At 40.0% G+C, this 26,152-nt stretch overlaps 1 protein-coding gene across 9 annotated transcripts in view; it reads right to left on the bottom strand.

The window, feature by feature from the left end:
• PPP1R12B (protein phosphatase 1 regulatory subunit 12B) overlaps window positions 1-26,152 on the bottom strand; it is a 209,834-nt gene that overhangs the window by 121,916 nt on the left and 61,766 nt on the right. For 7 of the 9 annotated variants that reach the window (XR_010412229.1, XR_006791158.3, XM_045877023.3 and 4 more), the window contains exons 4-12: window positions 23,806-23,965; window positions 21,613-21,757; window positions 20,263-20,337; window positions 18,013-18,092; window positions 16,973-17,112; window positions 11,681-11,793; window positions 8,940-9,143; window positions 7,789-7,871; window positions 6,301-6,426 (exon numbers count right to left, since the gene is read on the bottom strand). Coding sequence is in view for 7 of the 9 variants with exons in the window: in XM_045877023.3 (XP_045732979.1) it covers window positions 6,301-6,426; window positions 7,789-7,871; window positions 8,940-9,143; window positions 11,681-11,793; window positions 16,973-17,112; window positions 18,013-18,092; window positions 20,263-20,337; window positions 21,613-21,757; window positions 23,806-23,965 (1,126 nt within the window). In the remaining 2 variants the exon portion in view is untranslated. Of the gene's footprint in view, window positions 1-3,776; window positions 3,912-5,725; window positions 5,767-6,300; window positions 6,427-7,788; window positions 7,872-8,939; window positions 9,144-11,680; window positions 11,794-16,972; window positions 17,113-18,012; window positions 18,093-20,262; window positions 20,338-21,612; window positions 21,758-23,805; window positions 23,966-26,152 lie in introns of those variants that run through there. The other 2 variants (XM_045877030.3, XM_045877031.3) reach the window with 2 other exon arrangements.

Below are 26,152 nucleotides of genomic sequence, written 5' to 3' on the forward strand. Positions count from 1 at the left end.
CTGAGCTCTTGATTCTTACAACAGTATGATTATACATTTAGTTTGATATCCTCTGCCCAAAGAGTTATATTTCATGAAAAAATTTTTTTTTTGCTTGAGATTAAAAATTTTTTTTAAAATGAGCTATGGCACAAGGAAGATAGTAACATATGCAAGAATGCTTTAAATGACTCCTGAGCACCATCTGGTCTCCACACACACACACAGAGGCAGGGCCTCTCCACACACATGAAAACAACGCTAAAGTCACTTACGATATTATTCTCCACCTGCCCCTTAATTCTTGGCAGTGAGAGTCTTTGGTAGTCCTCAGCCTGGATTAGATGACCATCTTCTTGGATTCCAGAGATATTTGATAAATACAACCTCATATGTTTACTTCTTTCCCACCTAGCTCAGCAACTGCTCTCTTTCTATTTAACCAAATGCCTGATAGCCTGTATTCTTAAGTGCATACATGAGCAACAGAAACAAAAACTAGTAAGATTCTATATGTAACCTTAACTGCAGACTTTCCAACAGCAAGCTGTATAATTAAGCTCATTTACATGAAAACAAGATCTTTGTTTCTTAACAAAGAGTTGAGAGCAACCATTGGCTCTCCACCCAAAAAGCTATCATTTGTGATGTCACAGCTTGTTGCTGGGGTAACAGAGATCCAAAATTGATATTCACAGAGATGGGAAAAGCAATGAAGATAAGGAATGCTAAAAATCTGTTTGTTTTTTTTTCACCTACTCACAATTACCAGAAATGCTTATAAGTAGCTATAAGCTCATTTTCAAATAATCACATCATTAGAATAAGCTTGAAAGCAATAATCAGATTGTAAAACATCTAAATATGGTACCTAGATGCAATTATAAATATAGAACAGTTTTGAAGTGGTATCTAAAAAACACAAGCCACTTCTCCAGACGCAATTAATGACTCAGAAAAAAGGTGAAATTAAATTCCTCAGACTTATAAAATGTATGAGTCTATAGGACACATGAATAAAATTAGCCAGAACCAAACTATAAAAAATTGGTGGCTGGGTGACAGACATTGGGGAGGGTATGTGCTATGGTGAGCGCTGTGAATTGTGTAAGACTGCTGAATCACAGACCTGTACCTCTGAAACAAATAATACATTATATGTTAAAAAAAAAAAAAAGAAAAGAAAAAGATAGAAGGAGGGGAAGAATGAAGGGGGGGAAATCAGAGGGGGAGATGAACCATGAGAGACTATGGACTCTGAGAAACAAACTGAGGGTTCTAGAGGGGAGGGGGGTGGGGGGATGGGCACGTACTGCATGGAGCACTGGGTGTTATACGCAAACAATGAATTATGGAACACTACATCAAAAACTAATGATGTAATGTATGGTGATTAACATAACATAAAAAAACAACAAAAAAAAACCTTACCTGACATTCTTTTTAGGTTAATAACATGTTTTGTTCTCCCTGAGATTTTTTCTGCTGTGGAAATGCCAAGGGTTTTTATTTTATTGAATTACAGAATAGAACTTGTACTATTATTTGGATATGTGGTATAATTTTATAAGTAGAATGTTAAGAGCAGAATAGGAAGGGACGCCTGGGTGGCTCAGCTGGTTAAGCGTCTGCCTTCAGCTCAGGTTATGATCCCAGGGTCCTGGGATTGAGTCCCACATTGGGCTCCCTGCTCAGCCGGAAGTCTGCTTCTCCCTCTGCCTCTGCTCCCCCTGCTTATGCTCTCTCTCTCTAATAAATAAATAAAATCTTAAAAAAAAAATAGGAAAAGCTGCAGAGCAGGGGTCAGAGGCTCTGGAACCATGTGGGGCTACATTTCAGCCAAGTTAACCTCTCTAGTCTCTTCATCTGTAAAACGGGAATAATGATACCTTAAAATGCAGGGGTCTTGTGATAACTAAATAAAATAATGTATGAAGAACATCAGTATTGAGCTCAGAATAAAACACAAGCTCAGTGGAAACAAAACAGTGAAATAGGATCTCTGACATGGACAAATCTAGGTTCAAACCCTGCCTCAGTTCCTTACTAGATATGTGACCTTGGGCAGATGATTAAGTTTTGGGTCTCAGTTTCTACATCCATAAAATAAAAATGGTACTTCATACGCTGGAGGCCTCTTTATAAACAATATATGTGTGCCTGAGATAGCGAGTTGCCCAGCCTATATTCATTTTCCTTTTCTTCCTAACAGAACCTGTAAATTATTGAGGGCAGCATTGCACCTAGTTAAAAATTCACATTTTCCAAAGTCTCCCTGGCTGCTAGAGGTAGCCAGTGAGGCATAAGTAGAAAATTAGTGCTTTGGGGGAAAACCTCAGTTCAGAGGCCTTCTCTCTTTTTGTATTTCCCCCTTTCTTTCTTCTTCCTGCCTAGAATGCAGTCATGTCAGCTAGAGCTTCAGCAGCTATTTTCTGTCATGAGGCAACCTGTGGAAATGGAAGCATGATCTAAGGATTGTGAGGCAGAAAGACAGAAGGATCCAGGATTCTTTAAGGACTTTGAAGCTGTGGTGCCAGCCCTGCCTATTTCTGGACTTTCTTAAGTGAGAGGAAAAAATAAATAAACCTTTATCATATTTTAGCCTCAATTATTTAGCTTTACTGTTACATGTGAGTAAACCAATTGCTCATGTAATTTTTGTAAGTATCTAAGCCAATGCTTGGCACATGATAGGGTTCAACAAATGGCAGCGTTACTATTTTTCCCTAGTCTCAGCTCTTAATACTTAAGCAAGTAACCTGTGTTTCAGTTTCTTCATCTATGGTATAATATTTACTATGTCTGTGCAGATGAATTATTATGAGGACCTAATAAATTTCTACATAATTATCAGTATTATTATTAATAATCCATCTTAAGCCTATCCCTCCTGGAACAAATGATCACCACTTATTTTAAGGAAAGAAATCTAATAAATGGACAAAAATCAATCAAGTACTACCATCAACAGTGTTCTTGCAGCAACAAGCAACACTATCATCATTAATGTTTTTCATTTTCTTTGTGTCAGTTCTAGAAACAAGCCCTCAAAAAGAAGTCCCTTTGTCATACCCCAAAGTAAAAGGGTCTCTGCGCACACATACAGGGTTGAAAGCTATAGCCAAAACCACAGCTGAAGTCCTATCGTGCTTTCACGATGAAGCCCCGGACAGGCTACCCCCATGCTACCCCTTAGGCAGACTGGACACCACGGCCCCAAGAATACCACAAATCTAGACAAATTTATATAAACATAAATCTCTTCCCTCCCGTGTGTTTCCAGCAAAATGCTCTCATTGGCTGGGAATTTTCAGAAAGCTATAGGAAGCTTTTGGAACAAGAGCTGGCTTTTCTTCTGATTTGGGTTTGTATGCCATCCTCTGAAAAAAAGAGTAAGTAGAAGAGATTCCTACTCACTGGGAAATTAATGTAAGTGAAGTGTGGGGATATTTTTAATATGTGCTTTCCCATAATAGGATGAGTCCCTTACATAGTAATCACACAAAAGCGGTCATTTTAAGTTGATGCCTAAACACCAAGTACCAAGATATATACCCTATGATTTTTCAATGAGCAACTGCTGAGTGGCTAATACAAGTCCAAACAAAACCTCCTCGTTAAACCATGGACATTTTCACAAGAATTCAAACTTGCTTCCCCAGTGCCAAAGTCTCTTTGGTTTGAATCTCATATGTGCATCCAGAGGCATGAGTTTTGATGACTGTAACTCAAATGGCCCCAAGAAGCCTTACCTGCCATGGTGTGCAGATGCAGTAGTGTTTGCACTGATTGGTGCAGGGCAAGAAGAGGCAGGTTGCCACTTGTTGCCCCGAGAGGTAGATGAACCAATGGTAATGGGTGAGGTAGCAGATGAATTGCGATTGGCTGAAATGTAGGGACTTGTGGGGTCACTACTTCTACCAAAGGAAACACTGCAAAACAGCACACAGTCACTTTCTTCAGGACATGCTGCTCACCCACCATTTCCCAGCACCACCTTCCCCCCCAGATTGTGCATTTAAAAGGAATGTAGATCAAAGAGAGGGTATGGCAACTGGGAAGTGGAGTGAGTGATCAACTCCAGCTAGAGCTGGGTCACCGGCAGCAAGCAGGCATCTGTCAATCATCCGAAAGAGTGAAGGAACATGGAGGAGAGATGATAGGCAATAAGAGAAAGCAGAAGAATAGTATATAGGAACAGAATAGGGGCTAAGAAATATTAGCAAATAGAATAATTTTATTAGAAAAAGTAATTCCCAACAAACCCCAAGGCAAAAAAATCATGCAACCCCAAATGTCTACCTGATACAGAAGTAGCACTGCAGAAGCTAAAGTAAGACCAAGAATTTGGAGGTTTTGGAGTAGAAATTTAAAATTAAAGAGTGGAGAAGAATAAAAAAGCTCTGTGGAAAAAAAAAATGTCTGAGAACTGTGGTTATTTAGCCTAGTCTTGGGAGGATTCAAAGTTTTAAGTCTAGAAAATAATATTGCATGGGCGGCAGAAGGCAACTTTCCTTTGTTTCAAATGAAGGTAAGTAAGAACCATCTCAATTGAGGCAAAAAATTATTTGGATTAGAATTTTAAAAAAACCATTTTTACTATTATAATAATGAGACACTAGCAGGGGTGACCAAAACAAGCTTTGAAGCCTTTTACTTTAAGATGCATTTTACTGGGACACAGGAAAGGAATTTCTGCCTAAGGACAAGAGATGAACTAGAAAATGGAAAGTATGCTGAGGCCCGGCGGAGCCCAAGAGAGCCAAATGTCTTCTCGCATTTTCTTTTTTAAATAGTGATAGCATACAATTCCCTTTGGAAAAGATCATAAAATGAGATTTTGTATAATCAAAAAATGCTTTAAGGGTGACATAAGTTTGGAAATCCAAAGCATGAAGCAAGTTGTGGATCTTCTTTCAAAAAGCACTCACATAATTAAGCAAGCTTTCCACCCTAAATAGAAGCATTCCCTTTCTCCTCTGTTTACCATAATTGTGCCAACTGTACCTATCTCTCCAGATGCTACTCACTCAACCCATTTGTTAATGATTTGGATCACGAAAAAGAACAACCCCACCACAATGTAACAACATGCTTAGAAATTAAATGCAGCTTTCTCTCTTTCCTAGTACTAGAACGTTATTTTCTTAGAAAAGTTTTCTTGGTCTTGGATGCAACCACAAGGAGTAGTGATGTATAGACAGACTAAGACCTTAGTCCTGAAGACAAATAAGTGATAGCTTCATTAAGCCAAAAACACTGAATTTGTATATATAATGAAGCTTCCAGTGAGAACGCTGAATTATCTCTGCAGAACTGAAGACCATCAAAAGGCTACATTGGCTGTTTGTTTTATAGCTTACTAGTTCCCATGTTCTGATATTAACTAGTTGACAAGATTCCTCTAATCAAGTGGAAATAAGTTTTGAACCCAAACACATAGTTTATGGCAAAAGGCTGTTTCTTGGGCAGCCAACCAATCCTATAAGACCTAATGATGAAGCCCATGGCATGAAGAGGCAGTTGGAGGGGTTGAGTAAATAAAAGTGAAGAAAGAATTCAAAGTAAGAAATGAGAATCAGACTCTTGACATCAGCAGCAAAGTTCAAATTAAAATACTAATTAAGTATATCTTATAGTTTAATGGCTCTGGCAAAGGTGCTTTGCTTGCTGGCTGGTACATGGCAAAGAAAATAATTGCAGAAAAGAGAATACAGATGAGAAAAGGGGAAGGAAACCCATGTACCTTCTCTGCACCAAACTTGCGAGTTTCACATCTTGATGGATCTGAGGGCCATTAAAGTCATAAAAAAAAAAAAAAACTCAAGTCCCTAAATTAACAGGCTTCAATATGAAACTTCTTTAATGCAATTCAAAACTGTCCCCGTTACCCACCCCCCTCACCACCCTATAGGGTCCCTCCCTTCCTCCCCATAAAAATGTAACTTGAGATGGGAACTACTCTAGTTTTAGAAAAAGGAAAGCTAGCTACTGGACAAAGGTGATTTAAATTCAGTCCTGCTCAGGGATTACTAGAAGTCACTTCCAGTTGAAGATTTTAATAGGACTGAGAGGAGAGAGTATAAATTCAGATCTGTCTGTGGTGAGAATTTGGAATTAGCTTACTTTAATTCAGTTAGGAAAATAAATTAATGTTAATTTAAAATTAGTCAAGATGTTACTCCCAAGAAATCTAAAAGTAATTCATTTTTTGATTCATTTTCGTGGTGCTAATTGGATATAAAACAGCATGCAATTATTACCCATACACCCATGACCAGAGTGAAGAAAAATCATCTCCCACCCCATGGAACCTGGTACCTTTTCAAGTAGGTTGATACATAGGTAGAAGGAGCAACTGTCTGTGGAGTTTCACTTCCCTTTGCTTCATCCCTCCACAGCTGCCGTGTATACGAACCACTCCTCACTAGATTAACAGCTGATTCTCTGTAGAGGCATGAAAGAAAAATAAAACAAAGCACTGATTCCTACCACCAGTTTTGTCCACGATACAATGCAAACTGGGAGGGGTGCCTGGGAGGCTCAGTTGGTTAAGCATCTGCCTTTGGCTCAGGTCATGATCTCAGGGTCCTAGAATCAAGCCCCACATCAGGCTCCCTGCTCAGCGGGGAGTCTGCTTCTCCCTCGGTGGGGGGGGGGGGGGGGGCGGGGGGGGGTGTTGGGAGAGAAGAGCCAGGGACAGAAACTGTAATATGATGGCTAAAGAAATAGACACACTTTTCAAGTGATACTTGGTTTTATATAAACCTGTTTTCTGTATACATAGAGAATGGGTCAAGTATTACTACTGCCTGCTTTCTTTTATCAACTTCAAAGCCAACTAACTTCAACAGGTACCAAATCCTTATATCAAAGGTCTCCAATTCTTTGGTAATGAGAACTCACTTTTGTTTCTCCTTTAAAGGGCTTTACAAAGCCAACAGGTTGTTCATAAGTAAGCAGAGAAGAGGATGATGGGGAAGATGAGGAAGTCTGTCACAAGGGAAAGAGGTAACTAGCACAGAGGAGGAAAAGAGAAGAACCTGCTAGAAGTCTACTTAGTGTTATAAATAAAAATCGTCCAGGAAAGGGCTGTAGTAGGATTTCTAATTCACAAATGTTCACTCAGGGCCTTTGCAACCAAAGCTGCGGCTCTCCAGAGCAGTCCTTCTCAAACTTCAATGTGCATTTGAATGACCTAGAGAATTTTTGTTAAAACCCAAGTTCTAATTCAGCAGGTCTGAGGTGGGGCCTGAGATTCTGCATTTTTAACATGCTTCCAGGTGAAACCAATGCTGCTGGTTGGGAAGACCACACCTTAAAAAGCAAGGTTCTCGATCAGGTTCTGTTCTGAGATGCAGCAATACCTCAAAATCCTCACATTCATTTTAACTGATGAGGAAGACTTGAAATTTTATGTACATACACATTAGAAGTTGATCACTAATTAAATAACAATACCTTTAGTGTTTACCATGGAATAGGTCGTGTGCTAGGCACTAGGGGTCCCTGAGAAAACAGACATAGACCCTACCTTTACAGAGCCTGCTGGTGTACTAAAACAAATTCACCCTTGGAAGGGCTGGGGAAGACTTCCTAAAGACAGTAAGACCCAAGCTGAAGTGAGAGCCTGAGGGGCGAAGGGCAAAGCAAGAGAGCAAGGGCTGGGAGGAGCTCTAAGCAGAAGGAATAAACAATTCATAATGTGCTAAGGGCACCTGCGGAGAGATGGCTGCAGAGCGATGGCCAAGGCATCACTATGCCTAGGAAAGTTACAGAGGACCATCTTTTGGACTGCATTAGGATTACCTGTTCTCCTTTTCTTCAATGTCACTCGTGCTGCTGAGCTTCCGGGGCGCTAGTGAACTAAAATAGCTTTTGTTTTCTCTCTCCTGTAAAATCAAAACAAGTAAAACACAGAGAAGGTACAATACTGACACGGTGTAACATTCTGGGTAAAAAAAGCAGAGATCAATACACCTGTATCATCTTATTTCTAGATCCAATACCAATTCTGGTTTGAGTGGTATTACAAAAGGTTACCTTTCAAAGGCTAATTCCTACCTCTCCTCCATTAAAAGACCAATATACCGGGAAATAATTCTCATGGGAAAGGCCAAAACGATCAAAAAAGGAAAACAGCAGCACAAATTTCACAAAGCCAACAGCCCTGCCAAGAGAGATGGAGACTTTGAAAAGCCACAAACAGAAAGCTCCACTCTAAAGTTCTTAATGAAATAAGCCTTATTTCTTCCCCAGCCTATCTTCTCTTTGAAATGCAGCTTCATGCACAACAAATATGCTGCAGAATTCATCCAACCAATATGACTCATCTCCTTGAGGAGTCTCCAGAAACAATATTGAGCAGGGGACTAAGGTTACAGGGCAGACCTGACCCCAGAGAAGAGCATCAGGTAAGCCCTAGAAAATCTGGAACCAAAAGTTAAGAAATAAAAATGCACTGATCTTGGATGATTATGTGGATGAGCTGTTATACATCTAGTAATGAAAGAAATAAGGCATTTAAACATTTTTTTCTAAGTGCTAATTTGCCTGAGCTTCATTAGGATTGAAAGTCCGGCTAAGGAACTTTGCTTCCAAACACTGAAACAATAAATTACTGGTATTGGTTCAAGGGAACCTTAGGCCATGTCCAAATTTTCATGTTTCTGACTAAATTTATTTTATTTTATTTTATTATTTATTTGCCCTACGTAAGGAGGGTAAGGAAGAATGAACATAAGATATGCCAAAAGATAAAAGGTTTTTCTTTTTTGGCCGAGTAATAATAGCAAGCAAATAGCTAACTGATTAAACTATCAATGTGCCATCTCCCTTTAAAGACTTTGTACTTCCAGAATCAAATCAGGGACTAGAACACACTTTCATTTGCTCCTGAGACTGAATTTTCACAGACGGGAACTGCCCAGGAACTCCCCCGTACCCTGCCTAAACTGCACCTTATCTTTGTTGTCCAGCAGAGCAGAAATCCGAGGGCTTGATGATGACCGGTAGATAGAAGAGCCTCGGTCCCTTAGAGCTTCCCTAGAATTGGCCACCTCACTCAGCATGTTCTGGCTGCCAGTTTTTCTGAGTCCCAGTCTCCACGAAGAAGGAGATTCATCTTTGGGCTCTTCCGGCTTATTAAAAAGGCTGGAGGAGAACTATGAGGGAAGAAGCAAAGAAAAGAAAAGAAAAGGGAAAAAAAAAAAAGGTCCTGATGATTCTTTTCAGCCTATTTGCCTTTTCCCACACTGACTAAGTTCAGTGAGGCAACATAAGGCAGTACAAGAACAAATACATGGCAGGCTTTCTGCCAATGTTCCCTTCCTCACCTGGCAGATGCTAATAACCGCTCAAGACTGCCCTTCTCCCTGAGCCAGAAATAGTCTCAGATTCTTAACAGTGCTCCTACTGACAGAGTTGCTCTCTGAGAAATTAAACACTATTTGCTCTCTTAGCAATGAGTACTGACCTAGAACACCAGGAGATCCACGTTCTAGTAAAAATATCTTCTCTTGCTTGACTCACTGTGTAACTATAAATGGGACATTTTACTTCTCTAGGTCTCAACATACTCACCTGTAAAATGGTGATAATGAGCTTAATTCCTCCTTATAATATGTGGAGACTAGAAAACACAATGAGCCAATGTATAAGTATGTTTTAAGGTACTGTGATAAGACTGTGGTAAGCTGACTTAAGTTAATACTAATAAAAATACTAAAACTCACTCCATTCAAATTCTAATTGCTTATTTCAAGAAAATAGTTTATTTGATCTTGAGCAGCAGTTCCAAGTGTTTCAGATTTCACCGAGCAGCAAAATTAAAAAAGAAGAAAAATGGTAGAAGTCATAGAGTTGCCATCTTTTAGATTTTGCCAGGAGAACATCTTTCAAAAACTTGCTTACCATTTTCAACACTATCATTTCATTAAAAAAAGAAAAACATTTTAACCTCAGAAAAGAAAGCTTTCTGGAAAGCTTACATAACTTACATAACTGCCATAAACCACAGAAAACATGATAGACCAGTGTTAACCAACAAACACCAGTCTGAAGTAACTGGTCTTTAGAACTGCAGTCAACAGTCCATTCCTGGGATCTGAGGGACCTCTGTAAGATGGCTTTGGTCTTACTCCAGTTATCAGGCCACCTTTACTGCCTGGTATAGTGAAAATGCAATAAACACTAAATCACTCGTCTCCAGCTCACATTCAGATTTTCTCTTTTAATTAGTTATCTGAATATATATATTTATGTACTCCTTCCAGCTGTAGAGGCTCAATCATGTCAGCTCTTTATAAGCCACCCTGACTCTGAGAGTCACACACACACTCTCTCTCTTTCAAAAATAAAACAAAAAAATAAAATAAAAGAAATTAAAAGAAAGCCAGAAGTCCAGTCACACCTAGAAGCAGTGGGAGTATGTGAGGTACAGCTAAATGCCGGAGTGAGGAGTGAGGTCTGTGTCCTATCTGAGACATCTCTACAGATTCAAAGTGATGCTCTTGGGAATAAATAAGCAGCCAGGGCTTTGTTTCCTCATCTCCACAATGATACCATAATCCTGTCTTTTTAATTCATGAGGCACTAAGAAGATCAGTAAGTTAGTATCTATAAAACCATGGAGTTTTTTCAACAGCTTTCTTCCCAAGAACTCATTATCAATTCTTAATCTCAAAACTAATTGTATCCTTTGTAGAGCAAAGTCATTATTCAACTCTGTCTCACTGACTAGAAGCCTATAGCTTCTCAGAAGCCTGGGCCAAACTGCAGGAGGAGGTGTCTCTGGTACCTCAGCAAGTTCTTTCTACCTCTGCTCTCTACTCATTATGAGTACTACCAAGACTTTACTTATAAAAGTAAAATTTTAAACAAGATGTAAAAAAAAAAAGGACATAAGTCATCAAATCAATTAATACTGAATGCTAGGGGCGCCTGGGTGGCTCAGTCTTTAAATGTCTGCCTTCAGCTCAGGTCATGATCCCAGGGTCCTGGGATCGAGCCCCCCATTGGGCTCCCTGCTCTGCGGGAAGCCTGCTTCTCCCTCTCCCATTCCCCCTGTTGGTGTTCCCTCTCTCGCTGTCTCTCTCTCTGTCAAATAAATAAATAAAATCTTTAAAAAAAAAAATACTGAATGCTAGCTATCTTCCTAACCCAGTCTGAGCTTTATATATACTTACCTACTTAGCCGTAGATACGAAGAAAATAAGCAATGGACAAAATTCTTTGGTCCCAGATCACTATATCCTATGTTATCTAAACACATTGTACCCAAATTTGTTTGGTGATGGATTTATAGCTTTTGCAGGCAATGTTATAAAAGCAATGTTTGTGCACAACCCCGCCCCCATCCATACCTTGAAGTTCTAATCCCCATTGTGACTATAATATTTGGCGGTAAGGTGGCTGTCTGCAAACTAGGAAGAGATTCCTCACTAGGAACTGACTCAGCTAGCCCCGTGTGACACAGTTAGTCCCGTGATCTTGGATAGCCCAGCCTCCGGAATTGGGAGAAATAAATTTCTGTTGTTTAAAGCCACCTGGTTGGTGGTATTTTGTTATGGCAGCCTAAGCTGACTAGGACAGGCAAGATGTATCTGTATTATCTTGCAAGAATGTATCTTTAAGGACTTTCAAACTGTATATAACCATAGTAGGAGAAATATAATATTCAAATTAGTTCCAAAATACTCACTCTCCTAGCTGAAGAAGCAGAGAAGGTATTCTGAGCCGGTGGTGGTATCTGTTCCGTGATAATACTCTTGCTTTCAGAGTTGGAATGGTTGACAATGGCTTCTGGCTTTTTATCTATTATTTAAGACAAGAGAAGCAACAAGTGCAAGTATGAAAACCTTATCTGTGTGTATGCATGTACTTTTCTGCTAACAGAAAAGGTTTACCCATATCAAAACAGATTATTAGGGCCATGTAATGCTTGGACTCAAACTAAAATGAAATCTCTAGCAAAGTTGCCAAAAGGAAATAAACTCAATGGTAAAATTCCTTTCTTGGTAGGTTCCAATTCCCACATATGTAACTGAAAACTTTCTCCACATTATGTATCATATATAAAATTTGTCAGTAAGTACGTAATAAGAATCTACTCTGTTTTGGGATATTGGGCAGGAAAAACCAGATAGATCTTGCTTTCTAGGTAATTATAATCAAGACATGAGATAAGATGCATAATGATAATAGTAACAATAGAAGATCATATATAAGTTAGGTGCTAAATTGGGTGAGTTGGATCAACGGGGCTTTATGAGTTCAGAGTAAATCCTCTGAGGGAGGAAACAACAAGGAAAGATGCCATAGAGAAAATTGGAAGACAAATACCGACTGGCAGGAGGAAGAAAGGGTATGAGTAATGAATCAGAAATCAAAATATACACATCTGTTGGTCAGTAAATTTAAGTCTAAGCAGGCCTAATTTAAGCAGGCCTAATTAAAGTAATGAATATTCTTGGGATTACAATAGGAAATAAAGGTAGAAAGGATTACAGAGGATATTGTGAGTTAAACTACAGAAGTGTAGTAGGTAAACCCTCTTAATAAATAACAGTAGTCCATGTTATAGGGCCATCGAGTGGAAACCCCGTCTGTCTCGTTCACTGCTACGTCAGTGCCTGCACCTAGTAGGTGTGGTGGGGCCTTCTGATCTATGTACTCTGGAAACAGGGCCCCAGAGTAATCCACCTATGAATTACATGACAAATTTATGCCACGTTTTAGCTGTGTGACACTGGGCAAAATTTACTTAACATATATGAACCTCTCTTTTCTCACTGATTAATCAGGAATTTTAATTCTTACCAAGAGTTGCTATAAAGTCTAGAGATAATGTTTTTAAATTGCATCATTCAATGTCTGGCCATAATAAGTCCCTAGTAAACAGTAATTTATTATTAATGTTATTTCTTGTGGTTATTATGAATATTCAAGGCATTCTTTCAATATTATCTGAATATTTCTAACCCCAAGAAGTATACCTTACTACCAAATGTGACAGATCATTATAGTAAGAACTCCCAATGAATCTATACCCCTGTGTAGTGGCCTCTCAGATTGACTCTGGGCTTGGCAATGTGACTCTCTATGGCCACTGGGATATTAGTAAAGTGACACAAGGAGAGGCTTGGAAAGTGCTTGTGCACTGAACCTTGCCCTCTCGTCTTGTGGAATCCAGCCGCCGTGTGAAGAAGCAGGGGAGAGTCCGCTTGATGAACACGGCCCACTTGCCTCAAACATCCTAACCAACTACCAGAAAGGTGAGTAAGGCCATCTGGGACCAGCCAGCCCCCAGCTGACTTACCAACTGACCACTAACACGTGAGTAAGCCCAGTATTACCACACGGAGAAAAGAAAAGCCATCCCAGTGAAGCCCTTCCCAAATTGCCAACCCATAGAATTGGGTTTATATAAATAGTTGCTTTAAGCACCACTAAATTTGAGGATGGCTTGTTATTTAGCAATAGATAACTAATATACCAAATGTTTAAGTCAAATAAATAAAAGAAAGGGGAAAACAGAAATCCAAATCAAACTGTTTACATTCACCCCAAAAGAGAATTAGTATTCTTCACAACTACATTTATATGTAAGACATATGAAAACTGTCATTTTATGAGGTTGTATCTGTGAATCTTTAAAAACAGGATAAATGCATTCAACAAATACTTGTTCAGTACATACATAATGTGTCGGGCATCACTTGGAAAGGTTTAGACATAATCCAGTTCCCCATATTTTTCCAATAAACATTTATATATAATGTATATTTATAGGGACCTACCATATAGAAGGCCCAGTGCTAGGCATTATGGAAGACAGAAAGATAAACAAGACACACAATACATTTCAGTGCTTCTGAAACTTGCTGGTAGGGGAAGAAGAGAGGAGATGAGAAACAAACAGAAATAACGCTACTACTAGGTAATGTAAGTAATATAAAAGAGGTTCAAACAAATAGCTACCAGTCAGAGGAGGGGAGAAAGCTTGTATCTGTGATGATAAGGCTTCATAACGGAAGCTGACTTAAGCTGGGCTTTGAAATATGAGTAAAACTTCAACGGGCAGAAAGGAGCAGGGAAGCGTGCTGGAACCATCTAGCTTCTGCCTACATCAGGCTACAGAAACTGCTGAGATTACCAGACTCCCTAAATGCTGTCTCTTTCTTGACCTCTCCCTTCCCACTCCTACCCTGGCTTTTCTTTCTTTCTTTTTAGGATTTTATGTATTTGACAGAGAGAGAGAGCATGCACAAGCAGGGGGAACGGAAGGCAGAGGGAGAGGCAGGTGGAGGGAGGAGGAGAAGCAGGCTCCCTGCTAAGCAAGGAGCCTGACATGGGGCTCGATCCCAGGACCCTGGGATCATGACCTGAACTGAAGGCAGATGCTTAACCGACTGAGCCACACAGGCAGCCCCTACCCTGGCTTTTCTGATGCAGAAACACATATCCTGGTTTTCCTCAACCTCCCTGACCATACCTTCTTTGCCTCTTTTTACCTCCTAAACAGAGCATGCCCCACAATTCTTTTTTGTACATCTTTTCTCTACAATCTTTCCCTTGGGAAATCTTGTCCTTTTCCACACCTTTAGCTTCCACCTTTTAGGCAGATAATTTCCACATTTCACTTTGCCCCTGCTACTCTGAGGAGTCTCAGATCAAAGTCAGGATCTCAGGCACACCACTTGCCAGCTATGAGACCCAGTTTGCCTTACCCCTTACAGGGTCAATTTCCCACTCTAAAATGTGGTGATAATACATCCCTCAGGGTGTGGTTGTAAGTACACTGTAGAGTAAAAAGCACTACCCAAATGTAAAGTGTTGTTATAATCCCGCAAACTAAATATAATCTTTCTTACTAGTGAATACCATTGACAACATTTCTCTCTCTCATGTGGCATGTATTTTATTCATGTATATGCCTTCCTATTCCCCTGTATATCCTAGATGTATCCAACAAAAAGCATTTAATGAATGTGAATGCTTGTCCTGTGTCGGGCATCATGCAGAGACCTAGGAGTAAATGATAAACCTAGAGTTCTCAGCTGAAATGGTGAGTGTTACAACAGAGATAAGTATGAAGTGCTAGAGGGATACAGACACAGGAGCAATTATCATGGGGTGGGGGAACAGTGAAGTGGTCCACTGCTTTTCACTTTTTTTATACAGGAAAACCTAAAGAAAGGCTTCTTCATCCTGGTAAATCCTATAGCTTAAAACAGAAATCACTCAATAAGCATTTGATGGTCAGAAATGAATTTTAAGGTGCAAATAAATGTTCAGGGGTAGGAAAGCTCAGGGCATGTTTGGGGAAACCAAGCAATGCAGCTTGGCTAGTAGATGACACTGCCTATGGATAGCACTGGAAAGGTCAGCTGGAGATATGTTATGAAAGATCTTGAAGGTCAGGTTACAGGACTTGGGATTTATTCTACAGGCAAAGATGGGAGTGGGGAAGGTGGTCATAGATGGCTTCTGGACAGAGGTGTAGTATAACCTAAGGGTGCTGTGGGTGTTTTACTCCAACAGCAATGTAGAGATGGGTTGCAGGGACCAGAGACCTGAGGCATGGGTACATATCACAAAGCAATTATAGTAGTTCAGGTAGCTCCCTCCCATTTTTCTAATACCTTGGTAGTTAACAAAGTGATCTAGCACAGAGCAAGACCAAATAGAAATACTTGAAAGCTTAAGACATGTAAGTCCTTAATAAATAATAAAAACATAAAAAAGATGAACATTTATAAATTTTGATAGGTATTACACTAGCATTTCCAGAGCAAGCTGTGCCTGCTTAATAACAGAAATTCAAGGCTCCATGAGTAAAAGATCATCTCCTATGCTATAAACTTAGTTGGTGCCTATCTTCTCTACACAATCAATGGTCTCTAATTTCCTTTGGTGACATTCAATGAGCTAATACTAATACGACTAATACAAGCCAGTGAGGGTAGGACACATGTACTGTAAAAATCTTAGTTATCATTAACTTCCAATTATCCATGAGAGCTATTCTGTTGCAGGTGAACCGCTACTCAGTAAAACCCAGTATGTCTTTTCTCAGTGTTTGCCAGACCGTATATCAAAACCTATGGCTGCTTCTACAGCTTGTGGATCTGACCATGTCCAGCACCTCACTCTCACTATTGGGTTTCCTGTCTTGCCATATAATAAACTTAAGAAGTGTCATATGAAGTATATATAATATTAATAACAGTCATAAAGGTAAATATGATTTTGTTCCTTCTTCAATCCCCACCTCAGGAATTGAAGGAGCTTCATATAATCAGAAGGAAAATGAAAAGATCTTGGGATTTTGTTTAGGGAATCAGATCAACCTGAGAACTAAATGCAAATTTTCACCAGCTAGTTAAAGATACTTAACCAAATATGACTCTGAAAGATCTCACCTCCTCAGTCTCTTAGCATACTGAATTTTGGAATCTGGTCTCTACACCCTACCAAACTGAGGTCAGACAGTTGGCTCCTTTACACAAGAATTTCTGGGGAGCTCCTGGGGGGCTCCTGGGTGGCTTAGTTGGTTGAGTGTCTGACTCTTGATTTCCACTCAGGTCATGATCTCAGGGTTGTGGGATCAAGCCGCCAGTAGAGCTCCACGCTCAGTGCGGAGTCAGCTTGAGATTCTCTCCCTCTCCCCCTCCCCGCCTGCTTGCAGGCCCATGCATGGGCACTCTAAATCAATCAATCAATCAATCCATCCATCCATCTTTTTTTTTAAAGGAATTTTTTTGTGCGCCTTATCATATGGCTACATAGAAACCAATACATATATTCTAACCTAGCTCATAGCTTTTACAACCAAGTTTTCACTCAAAATTTGGTATCTTATCTTTGAAAACGAAACTTAAAGAACTTAAAGCTCTTTTTGGAGCCCTCTGAGGCCTCCCAGCTCTGACAAGCAGTGATCTCCTTGCATTATGGAAACAGAGGATCTTTACTATGAATATCTTTACATTACCTCCTTCCTTCTCAGTTTCTGACTCAGAAGCTTCATCTTCACCTTCCTCCTCCTCTGAGCTGGAGCTGCTAGACTCTTTGCTTTCCTCCTCCATTTCTTGGGACTTGGGTACCTCTTCTTCATAAAGCATCTTCTCTTTGCTAAATTAAAGATGACAATTTGAGGGTAACTCAGAAACGGCAAACTATTTAAGTTCACTGACAATCAAGCATAAGGAGAACAAGTCTATAAACCTCTGTGTAGAAGCAATAACAGAAATACTTCAAATCCTTCTTTACATTCTTCTGAATCCTTGGGTTTTTGCAGACTAAGGTTCAGTATTTGACTTTAGAGTATGACTTAAGTGGATCTAGCCTGTTTAACACACAGGAAAAAGGAGGGCTATGAATCTTGACAGTGATAAGGCCGGTAAATATTTTTAAAAAGTCATTTAACAAATGTTTACTGAATGTTTATTACCTGCCGGGAATCATGCTAGGCCCTGGTACAGTGGTAAACAAAACACACATGGTCCCTGAGTTCACAGAACTTAGAGTTAGGGATGTAACTAGGACTAGGAACCCATAAGCTGGGGGGAAAATGTTGTACACTGTCTCAATTAATTTCTAAATTTAAAACACATTCACCCGGGGCACCTGGGTGGCTCAGTTGGTTGAGCATCAGCCTTTGGCTCAGGTCCTGAAACCAGGGTCCTGGGATTGAGCCCCCCGTCCCCTGCATCAGGCTCCCTGCTCATCAGGGAGTCTGCTTCTCCCTCCCCTTCTGCCCCTCCCCCTGCTCATGCTCACACACTCTCTCTCAAATAAATAAATAAAATCTTAAAAATAAATTAAAAAAAAAACACATTCACCCACCCTCAGTGTCTCCCCCATATATCAATGCCACCTCTTTGTCCCTCAAACATACCACATGTTTAAAGATCATTTGGCTTAAATCAAACACAGTTTCTTTCCTGTATAAATTCTCAAGCTATGTCATACACACATATGCAGCCAAACACAGCAGAGCTCATCCCATTTCTCAAGTCCTGAACGTCTTACTTCTTAAAAAGTCCACTCTGCAACTTGCTGTTCAGGTCTGACTCAATGAGCTTATTCCGTGTCTCTTTTTCACTTCGAAGCTGGAAATTGGAAAAACAGAGAGGAAAGGGAAGAAGTTGACTATTGGTAAAAATCAGCAGTGATGAGAAGAACTCAAAATGGTACTGTCATTCTGAAAAAAACAAGACCAATACCAAAAGGGGAAGAAAGAACTGAGAAAAAGAGAAACGCATCAGTTGGGTCTCCTTACAAGATAATGACAAAGAAAAATCCTCATCCAAGGTAAAAGAAAAACCACAGTGTTAGAGCTTCAATAAAACTGCTCATATCAAATATCCAAACCCAATCTTCAAAAAACCCTGGCTTCTAGTGCAGGCCGGCTGGCTCATTCAGAAGACCATGTGACTCTTGATGTGGGGGTTGTGACTTCAAGCCCCACGTTGGGTGTTGAGAGATTACTAAAAAAAAATAAGTAAACTTAAAAAAGAAAAAAAAAAAAAAAGCCTGGCTTCTGATGGATTAAAAAAAAAGGGAAGGAACTTTGAAAAAATTTTTTATGGCCACATACCGAATTAGGTTAGCAATAGTTCTCAAGAAAAAAACAGGTACCAAAGGGGAAATAAGTCCCTAGAATAAATTGTCTGGTATTTAGATACATGCTCTAGACAAAATGAGTTTATATTCCTGGACCCAAAAGTTATGCAGGGAGCAAAGATAAGCACCATTCCCAGTGCAGAAATGTTATTTACTGAAAATATTATTTATGTTCAAAAACCAAACCACGCTGGGTAAGGGATACATAGAAACTCTCTATTATTTTCGCAACTTCTTCATGGGTCTAAAAATTATTTCAGAATGACAAGTTTAAAACACAACAAAAACTGAACTAAACAAAGCATATATCTTAGGAAGGCCAATGCTGTTAGATAATAACCCCAGTACTCTGTGTGGTGAGTCCCAAGTTTTAGCCTAGATTCCACAGCTCACCAAAGAAAACAAGATGAACTGTTAAGTTGTGTTTGTCTGAGCTTTATATAGGCAATTGTTCCACTAAGCCTTGAAGTAACGGGGATCTTCACTCTACCAGTCCAGACTTGGTGCTGAACATGTGTGAGGTGAGATCCGGTTGATCTGTCCCACCAGTGAACTCCATTGTTATTTTTTTCAGAACTGCTCTAAGTTTCTCTCCTTTGTCTAAACTTGAGTTCACATGCCCTGAGCCACAATTCATGCAAAGAAAAACACAAAGGAAAGCTAGTGATTTTTTTCTGTCCTACTCTATTCAGACATCAGCCCTGATCATCAGTAGCTGATCTTTATTCTCCTTGTCCAAATTAATCATCCCACTTACACATAGAAAAAGTGAATTATTCACTGTTTATCTGGATATTGGGTGGGTTTTTCCTTCTGCAGTCTGTACATGGGTACAATACTTAGGTAGTTCTCCTACATAGCACCAAGCAACAGAATGGTACGTGCAAGCCAACAATAAAAGATTTAAAATGAGAAGGGAGAGGAGGATTGGGGCACCTGGGTGGCTCAGTTGGTTAGAAGACTGCCTTTGGCTTGGGTCATGATCCTGGAGTCCCGGGATCGAGTCCCGCATCGGGCTCCCTGCTCGGCTGGGGGTCTGCTTCCCCCTCTGCCCTCTTCCCTCTCATGATGTCTCTCATTCTCTCTCTCTCTCAAATAAATAAATAAAATCTTAAAAAAGAGAAGGGAGAGGAGGATTGAATTCTGGATATTTGATGAATCCTGAGTAAGTATGAATCACTGGCCAAGTACTGTCCAATACCAAAAGACAGGTTTAGTTTTGTGGCCTTGTTTGCTTTGTAAGAAAGAAGTATATTCCTCCCTGTAATGAATTTACTTTAAATAAACATGCCCTTTCAGTCAATAAGAGGAGAAAAAAGTTATGAGATGTCCTCTACCCTGGTACTCCCTATTTGGAAAAAACTCTGATTTGAATATACCACATTCATTTCCTAGAACTCAAGGGTAATAATTACTTTGTTGTTCTCATCATTTTTGACTTTCAGCTGCTTGAAGGCTATCTTATAATGAGTAAACTTTAACAACAATGGTGTCTGGGATATTTTCTAACAGACTGTTGCTAGTCCCTGAAGTGAACAATTATCATCTCTGGAATGTAGATATGTCCATTTCAGCTCTCAGGAGACATAACTAAAACAAGGGATGAGATACCCGCACTGTTATAAAAGCTTTTAAAAGCATTAACCAAAGACTTACCACATTCTGCTTCTTCTGGAGCATCTCCAAGTGCTCCACAAGACCCTCATCAGCCACATCAAATGGTGTCTGGCCCTGGCAGAGAAAAGGGGGTACCATGATCAAAAGAAAATAGAAGTAGTGATTTTGTGACTTCATCAGAGAACTATTCAATACTCATTTTATGCCTTTGTTCCAGTGAGAGCTGCTTCCCCAACTTATCTACTCTACATTATAATAATGCCTTCATCTATCACAGAGAAAACGTAACAAGAAACAGCATGTCTGTTCGGGAACCTGGGTAGCTCAGTTGGTTAAGTGTCTGACTCTTGATTTTGGCTCAAGTCATGATCTCAGCGTTGTGAGATTGAGCCCCACATCAGGCTCTGTGCGTGGAACCTACTTAAGATTCTGTACTACCTCCCCCCCTTACCCACTCACACTCTCTTCCTCTAAAACAAAGCAAAACACATCAAGTCCTTTAAATACATGTTTTTATATTTAATAAAACAGTATCGAGGAAATCACCACATTATCTCTAATGCTTACTGCCTCTTGGCATATAATCAATTGAAATCTCTACTTGTGCCTGTTCTAAAAGGGTCTTAATTTCTATAATAAATTCAATAAGGGGCTTTTAAAAGCCTCAGAACGGGGTCCAGGGCACATGTGCACTGAAGGTTAAGTCACAGCAGTTATCTCCCTTCAAGTGAGAGAAGGGTGTCTCTTTCAGGAAACATCAGCACAGTTCAGGACCATAACCCATAAACTGGGGATGAAAGCTGGGTTCAGGAGAGATGTGAAGCAGATGAGAACATCTACTAAATAAAAAGCCATGTCTCTGGATTCCTAAAAAAAACTCACTAGGTGTAGGGATAGGAGTTCTAGGGCCTCTGAAGTTGCTTGAAGTGAGGCTGAATAACTATTTTCAGCCAGACTCAAGGATCTTTGTCATTACAGTGTTTTTTTTTAATGACTGGATGAGAGTAGAATTCAGCTATCAAAAGTCTTTGAATTAAAAATAAAGTAAAATAAAATCTTTCATACTTCACCAGAGAGAGCAACCTTAGGATTTCCCAATGCTCATTTTTCCCAAGGGCAAATATCTTTTTTTCCTATTTATTTTAGGGGCTTCAACATAAATAGAATCAGAATGCTGATCAGTAGAGTTTTATTTTACACAGCAAACATCTCTGTGTTGATAATGGGGCAGGGGGGAAGGGGGAGGGTGCAGGGAACAGAGCCATAGCTACCTGTGATGTATATTTCCCCAGACAGTAAGCCTGGCCATTTAACTGAGACTTTAAGCCTTTTGTTCTAGAGACCCAGATACCAATTTCACTGCCCTTTTAGAGGGTCAGGCATACTAACCAGTTTGTTCCTGATATCCATGTCACAGAGTGCTTCTGCCAGGATGGAGCAAGCCTCCTTCACTCCCCAGTGTGCAGCAGCATGGAGGGGAGTCCAGCCATCATAATCCTGAACATTGAGTTCATAGCCAGCCTGGATTAAAAGTCTAAGAAGAAAACCCCAAACAAGACACTTATACCCTCTATATTACAGTTTTCTGCCAAATAAACTATCACTGAATTGATATTCACTTTGGCCCTGAACCACCGGGAAACTGTGATTACTTCTGTCCTCTAAGGCACAGCTCGGGCTTCACGGTTCCTACACTGAGAACCTATCACAGAGAGCAGTTATCAACCCGCTCTGAAAGGTCAGAGTGTATTTCCTAGGGTACATCCATGTGACACCATACAAGAGGGGTATTTAGAAAGGTGTATCCCTTTGAGATTCACCAAAGCCTGATTAAATTTGCCAAACCACACAACCTGTTACAAGGTGTGTTTTCCATTTCCTAGTGCAGGTAGGAAAGAACATCTAAAATGAGAACTCCCATCAACAGTGTAAGAGGGTCCCGTTTCTCCACATCCTCGCCAACACTTGTTGTTTCCTGCTGTGTTAATTTTTGCCATTCTAACTGGTGTAAGGTGGTATCTCAATGTGGTTTTGATTTGAATTTCCCTGATGGCTAACGATGTTGAACATTTTCACCCAATGTTCATAGCAGCAATGTCCACAATAGCCAAACTGTAGAAGGGCCGAGATGCCCTTCAACAGATGAATGGATAAAGAAGATGTGGTTCATATATACAATGGAATATTACTCAGCCATCAGAAAGGATGAATACCCACCATTTGCATAGACATGGATGGAACTGGAGGGGATTATGCTAAGTGAAATAAGTCAAGCAGAGAAAGACAATTATATGGTTTCACTCATATGTGGAACGTAAGCAATAGCATGGAGGACAATAGGGGAAGGAAGGGAAAACTGAAGTGGGGGAATCAGAGAGGGACTAACCATGAGAGACTCTGGACTCCAGGAAACAAACTGAGGGTTTTGGGGTGGGGGGAAATGGGATAGCCAGGTGATGGGGATTAAGGAAGGCACGTGTTGTGATTAGCACTGGGTGTTATACCCAACTAATGAATCACTGAACACTACATCTGAAACTAATGATGTACTGTATGGTGGCTAACTGAACATGAAAGAAAGAAAAAGAAGGGAGGGAGGGAGGGAGGGAGAGAGAGAGAGAGAGAGAGAAAGAAAGAACGAACTCAATATTCTTCAGGGCACTTGACTTACGAACTTTCTAGTTGATCTTTCCAGGATCCCGTATGTTTACTGTAGACTCTCAAACTTCCAACTCTGTGAAGTATTTGCAGGGACTTCTTGCTAACTACAAAGCTATAATCTGTGTGCATGGAGGAAGAAAGGTATGACTCCTGAGGCCCCAAACTGCACTGGCCTGATTGAGGTTACCCATATCATGGGCCTCCAGACACCTTCTAAGAAGTGAGCAGAATATGAATGCCACTCTCAGGCAGAAACAGTATACTAACATACTGCCACACCTATTAGATACCCCATATTCGGTGGAGTATGAAGCACTGGAAGAGTCTGGCAACAACTATGCACACAAATCTATTAGCTGCCCATGTATTTGGGAAAGCCTGTCAACAGTAAGCACCAGAAGCTACCTAAAGCATGTATGGATGTAAGAAAAAATGGAACAGACAGAGCAGTAGAATCCAAATCCCTCGTATCAGTTTAACTCTCCTACTCTAACTGGACACTGCACACTCAAGATCTGTACCCTTAATCTAAAGAGCCCAAAGAAATTTTCTATGCCCAAAAAGGACCAAAATGATCACCAGTCTGTCCTGTATTACACATCACCAGAGGAGAAGATTGTAGGGATAGTAATGATAAATCACAGCACTGGAAGAGATCATGTAAGGTCATCTTCTAGGCTAGTGTACCTCAACTGTTTCCTATCATACATGTCAGTGAGAAACTCACGTGACCGTAGGAGGGTGGGAGACCATCTATGGATTAATATCAGCAAAAGAGAAGAAAAGACTGAATGATCAGAGAGGAAAACAATAAAGAAAGAAACACATCATAGCTGATAATCTAATTCATCCCCTGCTTCCAAAACCCAGCTCATCTTCTCCCAGTCTACCAAACTCCTGACTGATGTAAATGGACAATACCTGAGGACCTCAGAGTAGCCCTTGGCAGCAGCCACATGGAGGGCTGTGGCCCCTGAGCGAGGCTGCCTTACATCCTCTAGTTTCCCGCTGTTGAGCCACTGGCGGGCATCCTGTAACATCTGTTGTTCCTCTTCTTTTCGTGACTGCTCTAGATCAACTCCTGCAGAAACCAGAGAGCCAGCATTACTCAAGGCCCATTTAAATCTGACAGGATATTTTCCTTAGATTCTAAACACATCATAAATAAAACTGCAAATAACAGTTGAGTCATCAAGTTGGGTATTCATCAAATTTACTCTTTATTTAGAAGAGCAATGACATTTATACACATACTAGTAGTTTTACCAGGGTTAAATCATCATTTTAAATACTGTGTGATGGCAGATCCATTAAAGGAACACACTTAAAATTGAAAACAATTTTAAGAACATAAAGACCAAACTGGACATTAGTTTTGTATTATAGTATTTGTACAATGCTATACACTTCAAAGACCTTTTATGTGTTACACCATTTTAGTTTCCCAACAATCCTTTGAGGTAAATATAATAGATATCACTATCACCATTTAACAGATGAGGAAATAAACATAGAAAGGTTAGGTGCCTCGCTCAAGGCCATAAAACACATTAGAGCTGTAACTAGAACTCTGGCATCCTAGGTCCCTGTCTACTGTTCGTTCCCACTTACTACTCCATTAAGATTGGTATAAAAAAATATTGGTTTCAGGTATGATATACTTTAAAAAAATAATCTACCTCTAATGTTCACTTCCATATGTAGGGAAATATACTGACTTGAAGCTATATAATCTAGAGCAGCTGAGTAGGTCATGTGCAGTTAAAACTTCCAAGGGAATGTAGCTTTTGTTTTGCTTTAAAACATTATAGAGGAACTCCAAAAAGCTCCTCCCTTTAGGCAGCAACTGTCCAACATCTGTGCCACTGAAAAGGGGCTGGGGCGGGGCACTCCCTCTTATATAAAATAATGACATGATCAATTCACAGAAATCAGTTGCATTTCTATATACCAACAATGAGACAGAAGAAAGAGAAATTAAGGAGTCGATCCCATTTACAATTGCACCCAAAACCGTAAGATACCTAGGAATAAACCTAACCAAAGAGGCAAAGGATCTGTACTCAGAAAACTATAGAATACCCATGAAAGAAATAGAGGAGGACACAAAGAAATGGAAAAACGTTCCATGCTCATGGATTGGAAGAACAAATATTGTTAAAATGTCTATGCTACCTAGAGCAATCTACACATTCAATGCAATCCCTACCAAAATACCTTCAACTTTTTTCACAGAACTGGAACAAATAATCCTAAAATTTGTATGGAACCAGAAAAGACTCCGAATAACCAAAGGAATGTTGAAAAAGAAAACCAAAGCTGGTGGCATCACAATTCCGGACTTCAAGCTCTATTACCAAAGCTGTAATCATCAAGACAGTACGGTACTGACACAAAAACAGACACATAGATCAATGGAACAGAATAGCGAACCCAGAAATGGACCCTCAACTCTATGGTCAATTAATCTTCAACAAAGGACAAAAGAATATACAATGGAAAAAAGACAATCTCTTCAACAAATGGTGTTGGGAAAATTGGACAGCCACATGTAAAAGAATGAAACTGGACCATTTCCTTACACCATACACAAAAATAGACTCCAAATTTGGTTTAAAGACCTAAATGTGAGACAGGAATCCATCAAATTCCTTGAGGAGAACACAGGCAGCAACCTCTTTGACCTCGGTTGCAGCAACTTCTTGCTAGACACATCTCCAAAGGCAAGGGAAGCAAGGGCGAAAATGAACTATTGGGACTTCATCAAGATACACAGCTTTTGCACAGCAAAGGAAACAGTCAACAAAATCAAAAGACAACCAACAGAATGGGAGAAGATATTTGCAAATGACATATCAGATAAAGGGTTAGTATCCAAAATCTATAAAGAACTTATCAAACTCAACACCCAAAGAACAAATAATCCAATCAAGAAATGGGCAGAAGATATGAGCAGACATTTCTGCAAAGAAGATATCCAAATGGCCAACAGACACATGAAAAAGTGCTCAACATCACTCGGCATCAGGGAAATACAAAAATCAAAACCACAATGAGATACCACCTCACACCAGTCAGAATGGCTAAAATTAACAAGTCAGGAAATGAAGGATGTTGGCGGGGATGCGGAGAAAGGGGAACCCTCCTACACTGTTGGTGGGAATACAAGCTGGTGTAGCCACTCTGGAAAAACAGTACAGAGGTTCCTCAAAAAGTTGAAAATAGAGCTACCCATGACCCAGCAATTGCACTATTGAGTGTTTACCCC

The sequence above is a fragment of the Mirounga angustirostris genome, unplaced genomic scaffold (genome assembly GCF_029215605.1).
Source record: "Mirounga angustirostris isolate CCGP_5_RB_7025 unplaced genomic scaffold, mMirAng1.0.hap1 SCAF_6, whole genome shotgun sequence".
Classification (NCBI taxonomy): Eukaryota; Metazoa; Chordata; class Mammalia; order Carnivora; family Phocidae; genus Mirounga; species Mirounga angustirostris.